The sequence below is a fragment of the Diuraphis noxia genome, unplaced genomic scaffold, assembly GCF_037042655.1.
Source record: "Diuraphis noxia isolate RWA-SAM2 unplaced genomic scaffold, SU_Dnox_SAM2 contig0005, whole genome shotgun sequence".
NCBI classification, from domain to species: domain Eukaryota; kingdom Metazoa; phylum Arthropoda; class Insecta; order Hemiptera; family Aphididae; genus Diuraphis; species Diuraphis noxia.
In genome coordinates this window covers 33324178-33341352 of record NW_028301715.1, presented here as the reverse complement: position 1 = coordinate 33341352, position 17175 = coordinate 33324178, and the positions used below count along the sequence as shown (strand labels likewise).

At 28.1% G+C, this 17175-nt stretch overlaps 2 protein-coding genes across 3 annotated transcripts; both read left to right on the top strand.

The window, feature by feature from the left end:
* Window positions 1-9194, top strand: LOC107169575 (pancreatic triacylglycerol lipase-like). The gene is made up of 8 exons (XM_015519361.2): window positions 1-938; window positions 3745-4163; window positions 5548-5797; window positions 5952-6223; window positions 6316-6466; window positions 6808-6937; window positions 7365-7550; window positions 8722-9194. The coding sequence occupies exons 1-8, from the start codon at window positions 818-820 to the stop codon at window positions 8789-8791; spliced, it is 1599 nt and encodes a 532-aa protein (XP_015374847.2). The 5' UTR covers window positions 1-817; the 3' UTR covers window positions 8792-9194.
* A 2209-nt stretch (window positions 9195-11403) lies between these two features.
* TAF1B (TATA box-binding protein-associated factor RNA polymerase I subunit B) lies at window positions 11404-16984 on the top strand. 2 transcript variants are annotated; one of them, XM_015519355.2, is made up of 10 exons: window positions 11404-11677; window positions 12068-12372; window positions 12628-12790; window positions 12848-12963; window positions 13029-13256; window positions 13347-13564; window positions 13650-13833; window positions 14105-14292; window positions 14600-14831; window positions 15854-16984. In XM_015519355.2, the coding sequence occupies exons 1-10, from the start codon at window positions 11585-11587 to the stop codon at window positions 16341-16343; spliced, it is 2217 nt and encodes a 738-aa protein (XP_015374841.1). In that variant the 5' UTR covers window positions 11404-11584; the 3' UTR covers window positions 16344-16984. The 2 variants fall into 2 exon arrangements, with proteins under 2 accessions (XP_015374841.1, XP_089085572.1); XM_089229446.1 differs by lacking the exon at window positions 12068-12372.
* Window positions 16985-17175: the final 191 nt, after the last annotated feature.

Genomic DNA, 17175 nt, shown 5'->3' with positions numbered 1-17175 from the left:
AAAATGCGCTGCCCGTGAAGATCCGTTCGGTATAAATACAGTCCGCTGTCGGATACGAATTGATAATTCGATCGCCGATTGTGTAAAGAAAATACGAATGTGATATTATCGCGGTTACGTACGCTTTGAATTGGTTCTTTATGTCACATGTGTTCTGGTTTTTCTTTTTCTTTTAAAAACAAAATAACCGAGCTCGCCGAGTGCGCGTTATAGTAACTGCGGCTTAGGTAAATAATATCGTGTGTACAATAATATTATTGGAGTGTGTTTCAGTGTCGTTTTCCCGACCTTTGTGCTTCTGTTGCACTATATAATAATTATAATTGTTCATATTATATCTGCCACTGCAGTTCACAATCGAACGATCTATTTAATCGAACGTGTAACGCATCACAAAAACCCACGTTGCGTTCATACAGCGCCTTGCAGCATCCGAGGCAGCACGTGCAGCTCGTCGTCGACAAAATCAAAATCAAACAACCGGTTTTTTTTAAACAAAGACAACCACACGTGTTTGAAAACACAACATATGTCGTCATAAAAAGTGTTTCGTAATGTATTCCCATACGGTTATAATTTGATATCATAAAATACCGTCAGTGTGTCAATCGCATTTTTCACGATTCCTTAGGGATTTCGACGGCGCGTGCGCGCGTGAATAAAATTTTACGATTTTCGGCAGTGCGCATACATATTACGACAACCGAACAATCTGCAGTCATATTTTTGTATAAATCCGCGTAAAATCTTGTCCGTTTGCGGATTTTTGAAATTCGTAGTCTATTTTTCTTGGTGACCGCCCCAAAATCTTACAGTCATGTTCAACAACACGAGCAATCTACTGCTGCAGACCATGCTGTACTTGGCACAGACGGACAATATCACGTTCCCGTTGAACTACACCGCGGACGCAAACAACGTTATTTTGGAAGGCGACAGTGAGTACCTCTGTCTAAGTAACTATTTTCTTTTTAATTGTAAAAGCCGTCATGACGATTATTGTTCAGCGTTAACCTTAACAGTGTCATGTTGTTAATTATTTGCCAATAGGTGCCTAATAAATACTTATCTGCAGATGTTAACTCTTACCCGAAACTTACATCGATCATTTAGTATAAAATATCGTAATAATTACGCTAAATTGCAGCGCTTTGGAAATACCTGCAATGATTTTGACCATTTTGTTTTTCCGTGAAATTAACAACCGAGATTACGCCATAAACTCTCAAAAAATACTTAATATGCATACCTATACTTATTCGACAGACATATTTTAATTATTCCAGTACCTACATCAACAATATAAAACGCGTTGCAATTAATGCATCATAAATTTAATTAAAAACATTGTTTTAAATAATATAATATACAATCATACTCGCGTAACTACGTATGAAGATCGAATATTGTATCGAAACATTTCGACCGACTGAACTATAAATTATAATCTATTATTGCAATTACCATACGGTTACCTGCAATATATTATTTATCCTGTCTGAGTATTATATAGCTAAGTAGACTCCAAAATCTTCCAATTTCCGTTGACTAAAACCAACCTTGTGAGTAGTTAAATCGGCCAATTACAATAAATTGTTCGACACTTTGTCAAATCCAAACGAAAAAAATATTGACTGATTAAATAATCATTGGTGAGCGCGATTTAATATTTCAAAGTTCGCTCGGTCTCAATAATTATAGAACCTTGAGGAATTTAGCAACACACTATTTTTTAAATGCCCGATAACAATAATAATAAAATATTGTTAAATACCTTCATATTATGTTACAGTAAATTTTGCAATATTCTTAACATAAATGTACAGCAGAGTTGTGACGTTATCGCAAACTGTGGACCTATAAATTGATGTGCGAAGTATAAACAAGAGGTGGAAATTATATTTACCTCGTGTTGAATTCGACTCAGAGTCCACAGTGAACATGCCGGCTTTCGTTGATTATGAAATTGATAATGATTATTGTTATTATAGTATATTAATCATTAGTGTTAAAACTGTGTCGTATAGTAGATATTATATTATACTAAGTTTAATCGACCAAATTAGGTATATAATAACAAAATATGAAACTTTTAATTATATGGATTATTTAATTTAAATTGCGCTTTTAATATAAACTATTATTCAACACATACAAACATATTATTGAATATCAAGTAAAGCTACAACAGTCGTCTGTCAAAATGACTAATTATTAATTATTTCCATTGACTAAACTCTGGGCGTTGTACCTATTGATCTAAAAAAAATAATTCCAAACGAATATTTTTAATAGTCTATTACTTCATTTAAAAACCAAATATCATGCACGTTGCTATATTTAAAATATTCCATCGTTAGGTTAGGTTACATACAATACACCATCGTTCATTTTGAACGCATTGAGTATTAATATTGTGGCTTTCGCTAGCTTGAAACTGTAAACTATAAAGTAATATCAACTAATATTATTAAACCGTATTTTTCTGTATTGACAAATTAAATGTGAGTTTTATTATAAGAGTTCTAAACTTCTCTTCGCATATATATATATATATATATATATATATACATATTACATATACTAGGTACATACTTTATATCATCGCCATTGATATAACAAATTATATAAAATCAAATGTTTCCAATAGTAAACGGAGTTTTGTTTTCGTAAATGTGGGTACCTGTAGAATCGGGGATACAAATTATAACTGGCTAAAATCAACATAGAGATACTGCAGTGCCGAAGCAGTTTGTAATATGGAATCATACAATTATCCATAACTGCCGTTGTACCTTTATAAGAAACTTAGACAATTTAATATTCTTACGAGGAGTATATGATCCAATAACGCTTATTTTGAGTTATGTGATACCGTCACGTCGTCACGAAAAGTTAGACTGCAGTATACGTATACCTATAAACAAAATCAAATTTACTTAAAAACCACAGAAAGTCTATATTATTGTAAAATAAAGTAGAACATATTTTTTCTATACAATCGAACTATGATAACTCGAATCTCGATGAGAAGGTAAATACATTATACATTTGACTTTCGAGTTTTGCTTATATCACCTCAAACATAACTTACAAAAATGTAAACTGGTAAAAATAAATTCAAGCTACGAGACTTAGCTGTGTGCCCGTGTTATAGAGAAAGCATTATAATATGTTAATACTTATTAGTGTATGAATTGGACAGTCGATATATCAGTTCTAAACAATAATATCGTTACATTTTTTGTACGAAAAAATTAGCACTGATTGCATATCAATTTATGTACAATCATTTTATATTATTATAATTTTGATATCGCATACAAATTTTATAAGAAACTCCGCGCGTATGCATATGTAAACAATACCCACATATATGACAACCATCTCACTGATATATACCAGTTGTCCAGTTAATATACATAATATTATAATTATTAGTGCCTGGAACTTAGTAATTCTCTTAAAAAATAACTATAAATATGCCTTTTTTTAGCACACAAGTATGCTTAAAAAATATGAATTTTGATTTTGATTTTATAAAACTATGATAAGTAAAACCAGTTAGATCATTAGGTATTCTTATAGATTAGTTAAATTAATTTGAAGTTCCTCTAAAATGTATAGTTACATTCTTAAACATTCAAATTCAAAAACTTCCCTGTAGTATTACTGACTCTAATATAAATATAGTACCTAATTAAAATAATAAATACACAACAGCTGTCTTGGTTTTTTTTGCAGACGTGGAGGTCAAGTGCTACGGTGAGTACGGTTGTTTCTCGGTGGCCGGCCTGTGGCAAGACGTCTCATCCAGGCCGGTGAACGTGTTTCCGGAAAAGCCGGAAAAGATCGCGCCACGATACTGTCTGTATACGCGCAACAACAGGAACGTATGCCAGTACCTGAACCACAAGGACCGCAATTCGGTGATCATGTCCCACGTGATCCCATCGATGCCCACGTACTTCATCACACATGGGTTCTTGGAAGGTGGTGACCGGCCGTGGCTGAAGGAAATCGCCCGACAGATCCTGCGACGGTACGACGCCAACGTGATAATCATCGACTGGGAACAGGGCTCGGGATCGCCGTATACGCAGGCCGTGGCCAACATACGGATGGTTGGCAGGATAACAGCACACTTGATAAACGTGATACGAGTGAGTGACATTTGAGTACTTTTTAATTGATCTACTTGAAATTGTATACACAATAACTGACATTTTAATTTACGGTTCATTTATTTTAATTTCAATAGGTAGAACATGAATATAAATAATATTTAAAATCGTTTATCCTTGTCGTCGCCTCTTTGGATAATGGGTTGCTGTAAAAAAAATAAATGCACTTATCTTTAGAATTACGATCTAACACGGTATAATAGGCAAAAGTTTCCCAATCGATTACAATCGTGTCGAGTTAATACTTTAATAGTTATTAATTATCGATCGATTTGATCATTTCGTTCGTAATATATAATATATTGTTGATTGAATATACAATACAGTACATTTATTTATATCAATTATCAATTTATATAATTCCGAGTCGTCGTAGAACTTTTAAATTTAAAAACATCGGAATTTAAATGTATTGATATTTAATTCGCATATTAAATAATAATGCTCATCTAGTTATCTACTATTTTTCAAAGAGGTTTTAATGAATAACTATTAAAATGTGATTTTCATAATTCATTAATATTTATAATAACAAGTATTAAACTTATATATTATAAAAACAATAAACATACATTTATCGGCTATTGGTTAATTTGACCATAAAAACCATTTTAATTTTAAAATAAACACGCTCTAAAATGTGTTTCTTATTGCATCATACACAGTTCGGTTGTTATTGGAGTTAGTGCTTCTTCCTCATTTATTCAATATGAACATTTTATATGAGAAAAACCGGAATCTTATTCCGTATTTAAGTTTTTGAGTCTATACATGAGGACTATTAACTTAAACATTTTAATGATAAACAACAATAAAGTATTTTCTTTTGATATATAAATTTGTTAGGTTACTGATATTTATGTTTCGAACTAGCCGACTTCACCGGGTGGGTATAGGCAATGTTTTTTTTTGGGGGGCAGACGTTGCTACTGAAGTATTTCTGATTTTATATTTTTTTTATCTGTCTTAACGTCATCATACTAACTTCATTTTTTTTTTTACCAATAAATACAATACAAATCTTTACCTTTCCAATAATGAACCTATTTATTTTTCCCTTACTACGGTATTTATATATGTATATATATAAGACAAAAAAAATTCCTTGAGTATTAATATATTATATAGATAGATTATGCTACACTCAGTGCCAGGATTGAGGGAGGTGCATAGTTTTCTTTTTTAAAAATATTTATATTCTAAATTTAATTTTATCCTAATCAATAAAACAATTAAATATAGGTACAGATACCTACGCACATTTTTGTTCATACTTTTGCATTCCTCTCACAATTTTTTCCAATTCAAGCCCTGACTTCAATACAGTATTTATAGTATTATATTATGGAATTTTTATGCTTAGACGGAGCTGGGATTAAACGTAGCCAATGTTCATCTAATCGGCCATAGTTTAGGATCGCATCTCTGTGGTTACGTCGGAAGCGTACTGCAGACAAACTTTGGCGTGACTGTGGGTCGAATCACTGGTCTAGACCCGGCTGAACCTCATTTCAGCCAAACAGACCCGATGGTGAGATTAGATCCTTCGGACGCCATGTATGTGGATATCATACACACCGACTCCAGGCCGTTTATAAAAGGAGGCGAATTAGGTATAATATCAATTATTAAATTATTGCTTTATATTGTAGCAATATTCTTTAAAATAACATTTTGATTATTTATTTTTATCGTTTGATAATATTTTGTACCTTTACACATTTTTAATAATCATTTTGTATCATGTTCGTTCATTGTATGCTGTAGGTCTGGGAATGAGTGCGCCGATAGGCCATTTAGATTTCTATCCAAATGGAGGCGAGAATCAACCCGGGTGTAACCAAGGTATGATGAAGTATATTAACCGCGAAAACGGTAGCTTCTATCAAGGCATGAGAAGATTCCTTGCCTGCGATCATGTCAGAGCACACGAATATTTTAACGAATCCGTGAACACACATTGCAACTTTGTAGCAATTGAATGCGATTCATATGAAGAATTTTTAAGTGGAGAATGTTTTTCATGTTTGAGCGATATGGTTCGTACATGGCACATTATTGTCATTAGCTGTTAATTATTATTAATAATATTATAAAATATATTTTTTAATCTGATTACTCAATGGTTTAGAACCCTGATGGTAAAATTTGTGCAGAAATGGGTATGCGATCGCTGGGCCACTGGAAAAAATATGCCGCCACCATTGCTAGTTCTATTGATCCAAATGCATCGCCACACATACGTTTATACTCAATCACCAACGGAGACTCACCATTTTGCAGTAAGTATAAAAGTTACACATACATTTAACTGCAGCTTTTTTCATTAATTTTATAGTTTTAAATTTTTAATAAATGATAACAAACTTATATACCTACTGTTATGTCTTAACAACAATTTAAGATTTAGGTATAAAAAAAAGTTCTTATTTAAAAACTTTTAAAATTATATTTTTCAACTGGATGTATTACAAAAAAAAACATTACTTAGACATACATATACGTGTTTTCGTACATAGACAATGATGTACCGACGGTGACGATGCGATATAGATACTATATAAACTGGTGTTTTATATCTAAAACATATGTAGTTATGCAATTTCTTACATGTATGTTTTAGCGTACTTATATCGAGTGACGTTGACCTTGGCAAACTCACAATTGAGCAAAGACCATGGTGGGGAAGTAGGGCATTTTTTGGTGCAACTCGAAGGAACTGAATCAAAATCAAAACTTTTGAACGTATTCAAGTGAGTGTATTCTGTATTCTATAAGACTGCAAAGTATACGTACCAAGTCGTCTTTTCCAAATTCCAACCACATCAAATATATTGTTATGTATATTATATAAGTATAATATGCGTGTACGTACCTACCTACTATTACCTCCGTTAACAAATAAAAAAAAACCACCACATGATAATGTTGAAATTGAGTAGGTATTGGTATTGGTGGTTATATTTTTTAAACTCATTAGAATTACTTATATGATAATGTTATAGTTGTACAGATGTTTTCTGATTTCTGTTCGTATATTTTTTTCTCAAACATATATCATAAATAGATACATTTAAGGCTTTAGAAATTAAAATTCCTATATATCATGACAATGACAAAAGACAGTTATAGTACCAAAGCAAATGATTAATAATAATTCAATTTTTACACTTTAAATAGAGAACAACATTACAAACCGGGCAGTGTCCACCGTCGGGTGTTCGGGTCGACCAATGTAGGTTCTATCAAATCGGTACTATTGGTTTGGAACCATTCAACCACGATGAACATACTAACCTGGAGATTCGAAGCGCCGGTCATCTACGTCGAATCGCTGACTATCGAGGCGTTCAACGGTGGCCAAAAGTATGTTAACTCTACCAAGGGTGTATTTTTTTTTTAGGTGGGAGGGGCGATGGGGCGATTGCCCCCCCCCCTGAGCCTCTGTTTTTTCTTTTTATTATTCTAATATTTTCGTAATAATATAACGACTTATGATACACAAAGTGTACATATACTAGTAACAAAGTTACTCTACTATATAGTATACATTATTCACATTGATACATTATTATTATAATTTATAACTTAGTAGAAGTAAACATACTTTAGAGTTATAAAAAAATTGATCGTGATTCATTTTTTGCAATTTGAATAAATATAATGATGTTTAGGTTTTTTTTTCCAAAATAACTAATACATTTTATATTATTCATTTTCGCGCGTACACCATATATTATAATTTATATTATTATATAAATACCTGCTATAAAAAACTGTATCTATAACCTAACCTAACACTTATAAAATGAATGCTTGTCTTACATTTTTGAACGAAAAATGTTTCTTTCATGAAAAATTAAAATATGTTTCAACAAATACCCATGTTATAAAAAAATTCCTTTTCACTGACCTATATATCTATAAGCAAATTGCGATAAGCCGATAACTACCTATATATACCTGCACTTGATTATAATATTGTGCATTATTAGACAGTGTATCACTTGTAATTTTTACAGTCTATAACTTTTATTCAAACTGATAATATTTTAATATGATTTTAAAAACTAATGTATCTAATAGAGAACCACACTTGAAATAATATATAGAACATTTTAGTTTAATTAAATCGTTGTCTTAATATTGCTTAAAAATCTTAGATGAAAATGTATTGAACTTATTTATCTAAATACTTTAAAAGTTGAAATATTAGTTTTCATTATAATATTTTACGTACATAAATTTAAAGTTTAGTTAGGAGGTAACAGGTGAATCTAGTAGAGGTAGAAGGGGTGTACATATATTAATATTTTTATTGGAAGGTACCTATAGGCTTAACCTATACCTATAGGCTATAGGTACCTACACAGATTTATATAAATACTAAAACTGTGAAATATGATCTGTATGACTGTGTGTAAAACTAATAAGTCATAACACGGATGATTAATTACTGAATATATCTTTGTATAGTGATAATAATATTATACCATATGTGTTCATGTATTATTAATATTTTCGTTTTTCTTTACAGACTAAAGCTATGTCCACCGAAATTAATAGCATTAGAAGCCGGCCTATCATTTAGAATGATTCCGTGTTAACACTATTAACAATACTAGAGAACAAAGATACAAATTTTGAAGTTCGATGTTCGTAATAACATTTTACATATTTGGCTAAGTTGAGGACGATTTTATTTAAATGTGTATTATGAGCTGAAGTATATCATTAAACGTACCTATTTACCTGTTAATTTTTATTCAAACGTGATTATACTTTTAATTTTGTCACTTGTAAAATATGCACCAAAATATTATGTTTATTTATTTAAGTTTAAGGTATATTCTCATTTTTACATATAGGTAACTATACAGTATAAGCAATAATTCCTGATACACTATTTACTATTTATATTATACTCGATGTTCTTTTTTTTATGTTTAAGAGTTTACCTACCTATATGTTATGAATAATATCATAACGAATGTATATTATTATTTACTTATTTATGTCTTCATTTGTTATGTATTTTTATTTTTAAATAAATGAATTGGAGTGATAATAATTTTCATGAATGATGCGAGTTAAAAAAAAAAATCAATAATGGCTATACATAGTTTACTTATAACTGCAAACATGTAAAAAATTTTTTAAATATACCAGCAATGTCCAAAAATTGACATCAAAATTGTTGAGTAGATTTGAATGAGTCGTGTGGTAATAATTATTGTAGGTACCTAATACGCATGCCGTTGCAATTTGCCGTTTCTTAAAAATGTTTGCACTGAATGTTTGCACACGTAAATATACGTTAATGTTGAATACATAATGTTAATATATATGGTTACATTTTACACTTATTAAATAATGACCTGTAGGCTGTAGTGTACATAAAATGATACATTTTGGACTCATAAATAAATTCTGTATGTACCAGTACCAATAATGTACCTATATAATTTATAGTTATTATTATAATTAAATGATATAGCAATTAGTTTAAAGTTTAAGCACAAAATAGATGGAAAACGTATGAATATTTTGGTTAAGTTAGGAGACTACAGCAGTTTCGTCTGATTTTTATACCCAAATAATTATTTAGATAAAATAAAAATAAAAAAATTTCTGTGACAACCATAGGTAAATGTAAATCCATTTTAAGAAGTACAAAAAATCTATAAATATTAATTTATGTATTAATTATGTTGTAAGATGGACTTATAAACGAATGCAATGCACAGCCTGTGGGCGCGGTTTAATCGTACTCATTACGAGACTAATATTATGAATTATGAACTACGAATTTGATTTATAATTTATAATTATAGTCTTTGTAATATTGACATACTGCAATCATTGTTTAAAGTATAACATTATTGTATAAATATATATAATATTAATACCTTAGATCAGTTCTAGCCGTTCTAGGAGAAAAAGTCCCAAAATAAAAATATGATAAAAAAGGAACTTATCAATAAACACTAAACATTTAATCATCAGTGATAAAACAACAATTCTCTAAGTATTCTAAATTCCTATGAATTAGGTATAAGAATTATTAACCAATCATTTTATGAATATACTGTTTTTAACATTATGTTTTGTCAACTGTCGTGCACTCGTGCTTTAAATGAATTCTATAATTCCTTATTTTTGTACTTTTATATCATAATAAATTTGAGTCGAAATATTTTAAAATATGTGGTTTACCTATAGAAAATGCGAATATATGTATTCAATGAATATTGAATGTATATTCTATAGGTATAAAAAAAAATACGTCGAGTTTTTTTTTAGTCACCAAAAACCAATATCGATTTTAATTAAAAATTTCTATTTTTCTAGCGCTTTTAAGAACTACAGTGAATCTTAAATGTTGACGTCTCGAACTCACTTGCTAAATTCCCTTTCCTACCGGAAAAGATACAGAAAATCTAAGTATTATTTCCATGAATATATTTATCTCTCCACTCAGAATCTAAAAAAATGATTGGACAGCAATTTTATTTTAAATATTTGGTTAAGAACAATTATTTGATTGTTAAATTAAAAATTTGTTAAAAAATCATTCAAGAATCAAGAATTATGAGGGAGTGTGGGGGTGAGCACGTCTTTGGATCATGATTAAAATCGTAGCCCCCATCCTAACTTTTTCGCTTTCAGTGAATTTCTGCTTGTGCTACTTACTATTCAAGTACTTTAATAATTAGTCAAAAAAAATAAATAACATCTATTATAATATGACATTAAAAAATAACTAATAATGAATAATGAACTATTAAACTAATTAAAGGTAATTTTTTTCAGGGGTTTTATTTTCCTGCTCTTTTTCGGAAGACCACTTCAATCATGATATACACGGATGATGAACTACCTATCTAACTGATATAATATTATATAATAAAATGATGATTCAAGTTTTCGACAAACCCTCTCTTTTAACCCGTTAAGTACTGAACGTCGACGTGCTCAACACACAACAGTTTAAGACATGGTTTCTTGAGTAAAAAAAAAATACTGTACAATTTAAATAATACAATAATAAACTACCCGTCAGTCGGACAAACAATATTATAGTTTTCGTCAGAGGTCCGACGATTACATACCTACCTACCTAATTATTTAAATTTTACATTATTATTAATATTATTATTTCATAACGACCATTGTCGGACTGATAGTAAGCGCCCGCCTTTTTTGATGTGATAAGTGATAAGTAAAGTAATGTAATTCAATATTTTGTTAGTCTGAATCTGAAATGGTTTTACACTCCGTTCACAGTGAAATACTGACATTTCTGAAACTTAGATCATAATATAGATCTTATATATGATCTAAGGTCTGAAGTGATAGAAGACAACTATTTTATATAATTATTTATTTATAAAGGTAAAATGCAAAGAAATGAATGTTTTGTTTGCGGTTGTAACGATTTCACCGTTATTGATGGAGCATTCGTTTGTAACGAATGTGGGATTCAGTCTCAAGTAAGCATGTAGAATTTAATAATTTTGTATTCTAAAAAAAATGTAAATATGATATTATGCAGTAAACAAGAAATACTTTATTTAGAGTTATTGATTTTTCCAGTCAAAATTATTTTATTTGTTGAAATTTATCTAAGTTGTTAAATCATTGTTTTCTGTGTTTGAAATTAAGTTGATTAAATCTGTAAGGTACCAATATTAAGTATACTTAAAAGTGGAATTATATCTTTTAAGAGGCTGGCCAAAAAGTATATTTAATCAAAAATATTTCATACTAACATACTTTTCAATACTCTTCAATAAAAACTTTTTACAAAGACAAATCATAGTTTTTTTTTTTTAAACTAATTTATTATTTTTAATTTATTTATTTACATTTTAATGCAACAGAGTATTAGAGAAGAACACATAAACTTTCATGAAGATGTTAATCAGAACTATGAAGATCCGACTCATTTGGATCATGAAATAACAACTGGATCTCAACTTGAAAAACCTAAGAAACTATTATCTTGGGAATGTTATAATTATATACTTTTAGGACTTACTAATGAGCTAATTGAACTTGGAGCTAAACCTAGCTTAAAAATAATAGTGTTACAATTATGGGTTCAATATTTGCAATGTAATGAAGTTGCTTTTACATCAAAGAAACTGAGGAAACTTCCTAAATTAAATACATCAATAATTGATATGTAAGATAAAATTTTTTTGCTTTACATTATTGTTACCAATTTATTCTTTTAATGTTATTGTAACATCAGTTGTTAATTAATATTCAAATAACAACCATTATAGTATAAAATGGACCAATATTATTATGAATGTATTAATAAACAATTTAAAAAAATCTGCTAATTACTATTACCAATAACACCAAAAAGTTATTAATGGTAATTTTCTGAATATTGTGTTAAAAATAATATATTAAATTTAAAAATCATTTTCAGGGACGGTGAAATTTTATATGGAGTTAAAAATGTGAAAAACAAAATTCTACATGCAAAAATTGGTTTAGTGCAAGGAAGTAAAAAAAGGAGATGTTCCAATAAAAGAAAATCATTGACATCTAGTATTAATTCTAATATGACGAGCGTTAATAAACAAAATAGAGTAAATTAATTATTAATTATTAAAAATTAAGATCTAATATAAAAAATTAAATTACAGTTTAGTCGCAAATTAAAAAAATTAGATCATTCTGCAAGAGATTCGAATAACGACTCGGTGGGATTATCAGATAATATAAGTTTATTGCAAAGAAGTAATAAGTCAAATAAAATAAAGTATGATATAAAATTTCTTATTTATAATATTTGTATACATCTGTTGAACAAATTTGTTATTTCAGAGTTAAATTTAAAAAAAATATTAAAAAATCTCTAACCTCGATGCCATCAAAGACTAAAGATCTTTCTACTGAAGAAACGTTAAAACTTTTTAAATCTGGCAACAAATATTGGACTAGCTTAAAAAAAAAAGAAAAAAAGAATGTTTTATCTATTAAAAAACTTTTATCTATATTACAATTAGCTCTTATGATCAACGGTGATGATATTCACCTATCTGACATACTTAGGTAAACAAATTTAAAAACTAGAAAGAAAAGCCATAAAATATATAGCAGGCTGCTGTCTAAATATTTTAATTATAATTTTATTTTTATTAGATGGATTCATGAAGGACATTTACATATAAATCGTGTTAACTTATTTTTACCAGCAAATTCAAAGCATGGTATTAAATTTAGTAAAATGATACCAAGTTCAAGAAGTATGTTAAATGAAGAATTCCACATGATATTGAAACATTTAAAAGTTGATCAGCTGCCTAATATTGATTTTAAAAAATTAGTGATTCGTTTTTCTGATGAACTACAACTTCCAAGTGATTATAACTTTTCTATAAATTTTTTTTTTATAATTATTATAAATTTTTTTTTTATAATTATTATATATTTTTTTTTTATTAGATGATTTTACACATTTTGTTTGCAAACTTGTATCAATATCTCCTCCGAGTGTTAAATGTAATCAAATATTACCAGACATAGAAGTAAAACTAATGGCTTACATACTTTTTGCTGCCAAATTTTTATTTTGTCTTGATGGTAATTCTGAAAACTTATCCTCAGACTTTGCTGAAAAAATTAACCAGTATGTTATTTATTTATTTTTAAAACTATAGTTCTTTAATCAAGACCTCGTAGTTTTCTGATATTCCATTAAAAAGTTTAAAATGAAATGTTATATAATACTAGGCCTTTATTAATCTCAATTTTAAAAATAAGATGTGTTTTTATTGATAAAAAAAAATGTTTATTAATTGACAGATTATAAAATATTGTATTCTCCAACATTTGAATACCTTAAGTTTTTCATATGCAAGTATTTTATTATTTTTTAATATTTTATTATGTTATTTTAGGTCAGATATAGTTGATAAAAAATTGTTCAGCTGGAACGATTATGTACAATACATAGAATTTAGAAATATTATTGTATCTAAATATAGCTATTATTTGCATGAAAACATGTATGGAAACAATATACGCAATACTCAATTATTTATCAACGATTGGAATATTATGAAGCCAACTATACCTGTTTTAGAAAGTAATAGTTATAATTTCTGTTTAATTAGGTCAGTAGTTCTCAAATAGTGCTGTGAAAAGCTCTAGGATTCCGTCAGTAATATAGGGGATTTATGGACACATCCAATTTAATATTATTACTTATTAGTAGTATATTGTGGTGATCATCATGATTTCTTGATTCTAAATTTATATTTTTATTTTTTTTAGGAATAGATATATTTTTTAGCAATTTAAGTGCTCTGAAAACATAATAATTTAAGAACTTTTGACTTAAGTATTATATCATTCAATTAAATGCTTATTTTTTAATTTCTATTATTGTGTAGGTGACAAAATATGTAAAAACTTTAGGGACAACACTGAATGTTTACTTAAATCATTACCTGATTTTGGAAGAAAAGATAATTATAGAGAAATTCCTGCCTCAATTAAACCACTGTCATCAACTTTAAAATGGATAATTGAATATCATTCAATGGAATTAAGTAATAAAGCAAAAACAACACTAGAAAAAAATTTTTCTCAAACTGATATTTTATATCTAACTGATGAAAAAAGGTATTTTAGTATAAAATCATATAAATTACAATATAAACTTACATTCTGTAAGATAAATATGTTGTTCATTACTTAATTGTTCAATTACTTGATAGAACAACACTATTCCTGTATTTGTTATGTCCATTTACTAGTGCACAATGTTTATGCTCAGCATTTCATGTTTAGCCTTCATTTGATTAGTGGTTAGAGTGAAATAATCTATTATGGAATTTTATGTTAAGTCAGTTTTTATGAAAATGACAACTTTTAAGCATACCTTGCATATTTACAATAGTATTATTTAATAATATTCATAACTACGGCTCGGAACTGAATGCACTTAAAAAGTACCTATTAAATATGTATACACTTATGCGGTTAAAATAGTACTAGTGTTCACTTATTTTTCTTTCAATGTAACATTTTCATGAATACAAATATTTAAATAAATTATACTCATAGTTAACAATTATAGGTTGCTGGATTTGATGTACATTTTGTACTCAAAACTAAAAAAAAAATAAAATGTATTATGAGATGATGACAACAAATATGGGTGTAGTGTCATCTAAGAATGTAAAATGTTGTTTCAGTAATATTTTTTGATAAAATATAGAAATGTAAAGTTGCATAAACAATCATTATGCAATGAATCAATAATAATCTAATTCTAATAGACCCTTTGACATTATTTACTAGACCATGATTGTTCCATTATATTTAAGTGAAATTAATTCATTTTTGATGCAACTCATCATAGCAATTTTAATTAAATTAAAAAATACCATAGAACATTTAAAGTAAACTTAGTTTTAATGTGATTAATCAAATAATGTTTTATATAATCCTGTGGTGCCTATCCAACATCCAATGGATATTTTTTCTAAATTTCATTGACTTAGAGCTTATTATTATATCTTTTAAGTTACAAAAGTCATTGTTTTTTAACCTGATGTGTGGAATTAGGTTTATTTTAACCTACATTTCACAATATTTATGTACATTATAATTTTAAAAATGTATTAAATTTTTTGTTGCAGAATCTATGATTTAGCTGATGAGTGTGGTGTACCTATAGAAGTAAACTTCAAAAGTCCATTACATTATGAGAAAGAAAAAGGTAAAGATCCAGAAACTGCATTAACTCCACTTTATACTTCTCAATCTAAAGTGTATTTAGTAAATCAAGAAGTATATAAAAAAAAACAGAATGAAACTACAAATAGTCCATATGAAGAAAAACCAAATACAATATTCTTAGGAACTGGCTCAAATTATTGGCACATTCACATTAATAAAACGTTCTTAAAGCAAGCAGAAATTTCGAAAATAAATAATGTTTTTAAAACAAAATTACCATACTCATTTTTATGGCTCATGAATCAGTGTAGTAGGATTTTAGATTGTCGTATGCCGGAGTTATATTTGGAACTTATGAATTTAGAGATAAAATTCTTTAAATTAATTCAACCATATGAAAAATCGAATGAAACAAAATGTGAAACAATGTTTTCCAACATTACTTTATAATTCATATGTTATATAGTTTGATTAGCTAAGAAAAAATTATAAAGTTATAATTTCTGTTAATATTCTTATTTATAACTTTATGTTTGTGAATTTTAAAGTATTTACATAATGATACATAATTTGTTTTTATACTTGACTGGTATTTTAAAATAAAAACACAGTTTTAATTAATAATAAAAAAACATATCATTATTCATTTTATGTTTACTATTTAGCTAGGTGTTTATTTCACTGTGTAATTAACTTGTTTGCCTGCCTTTATAGTACCTATGTATAGTATATCAGATGATTCTTTCATAATTGAACATTCATTATTTTAAAAAGTATAAGAGTTTTTGAAAAAAAAATCCCATGGTTTCAAGTCGTTAAAAAACAAATTTGTTCAAAAGTTTTATCTTTAATACTTTATAAGTTTTTTGCATTTTGCACGACAACATAGTTTTAATAAAAAAACATACCTATTCCAAAGCAAAACATTTTACTAAGCATTTTGAGAACCAAAACATTAAATTTATAACGAGTAGGTAATATTTAGATATATGTATTTAAGGTTTAGATTTTAGATGAGTAGAGTAGTGAACATTTTGTAGTCTAATTAGTAATTTGCTTTTTATATACAAATAAAGATTACGGTTAGTAAATACTTGTTTTGAGGGTTCTGCCACAACCTCCTTTCTCAAACCATATTATTCATTATTTATTCTACATATAATATGTTAAATGTACACAAGATACAGATTATAAATTTTCAATTAATTGTTAATAAACAATGAAAAATGTAACCAAAATATGTGTATATTGTGTTGTTAGGTGTATATTATTATGTACATTT

Bases quoted from the DNA above. Each gene is read 5' to 3' on its own strand.
- LOC107169575 (XM_015519361.2), top strand. From the start codon at position 818: ATGTTCAACAACACGAGCAATCTACTGCTGCAGACCATGCTGTACTTG. The intron at 4,164-5,547 runs GTGAGTGACATT...TTTTATGCTTAG, and splicing joins ACTTGATAAACGTGATACGA to ACGGAGCTGGGATTAAACGT. The intron at 6,938-7,364 runs GTGAGTGTATTC...CACTTTAAATAG, and splicing joins AAACTTTTGAACGTATTCAA to AGAACAACATTACAAACCGG.
- TAF1B (XM_015519355.2), top strand. From the start codon at position 11,585: ATGCAAAGAAATGAATGTTTTGTTTGCGGTTGTAACGATTTCACCGTT. The intron at 14,293-14,599 runs GTAATAGTTATA...ATTATTGTGTAG, and splicing joins AACTATACCTGTTTTAGAAA to GTGACAAAATATGTAAAAAC. The intron at 14,832-15,853 runs GTATTTTAGTAT...TTTTTGTTGCAG, and splicing joins TATCTAACTGATGAAAAAAG to AATCTATGATTTAGCTGATG.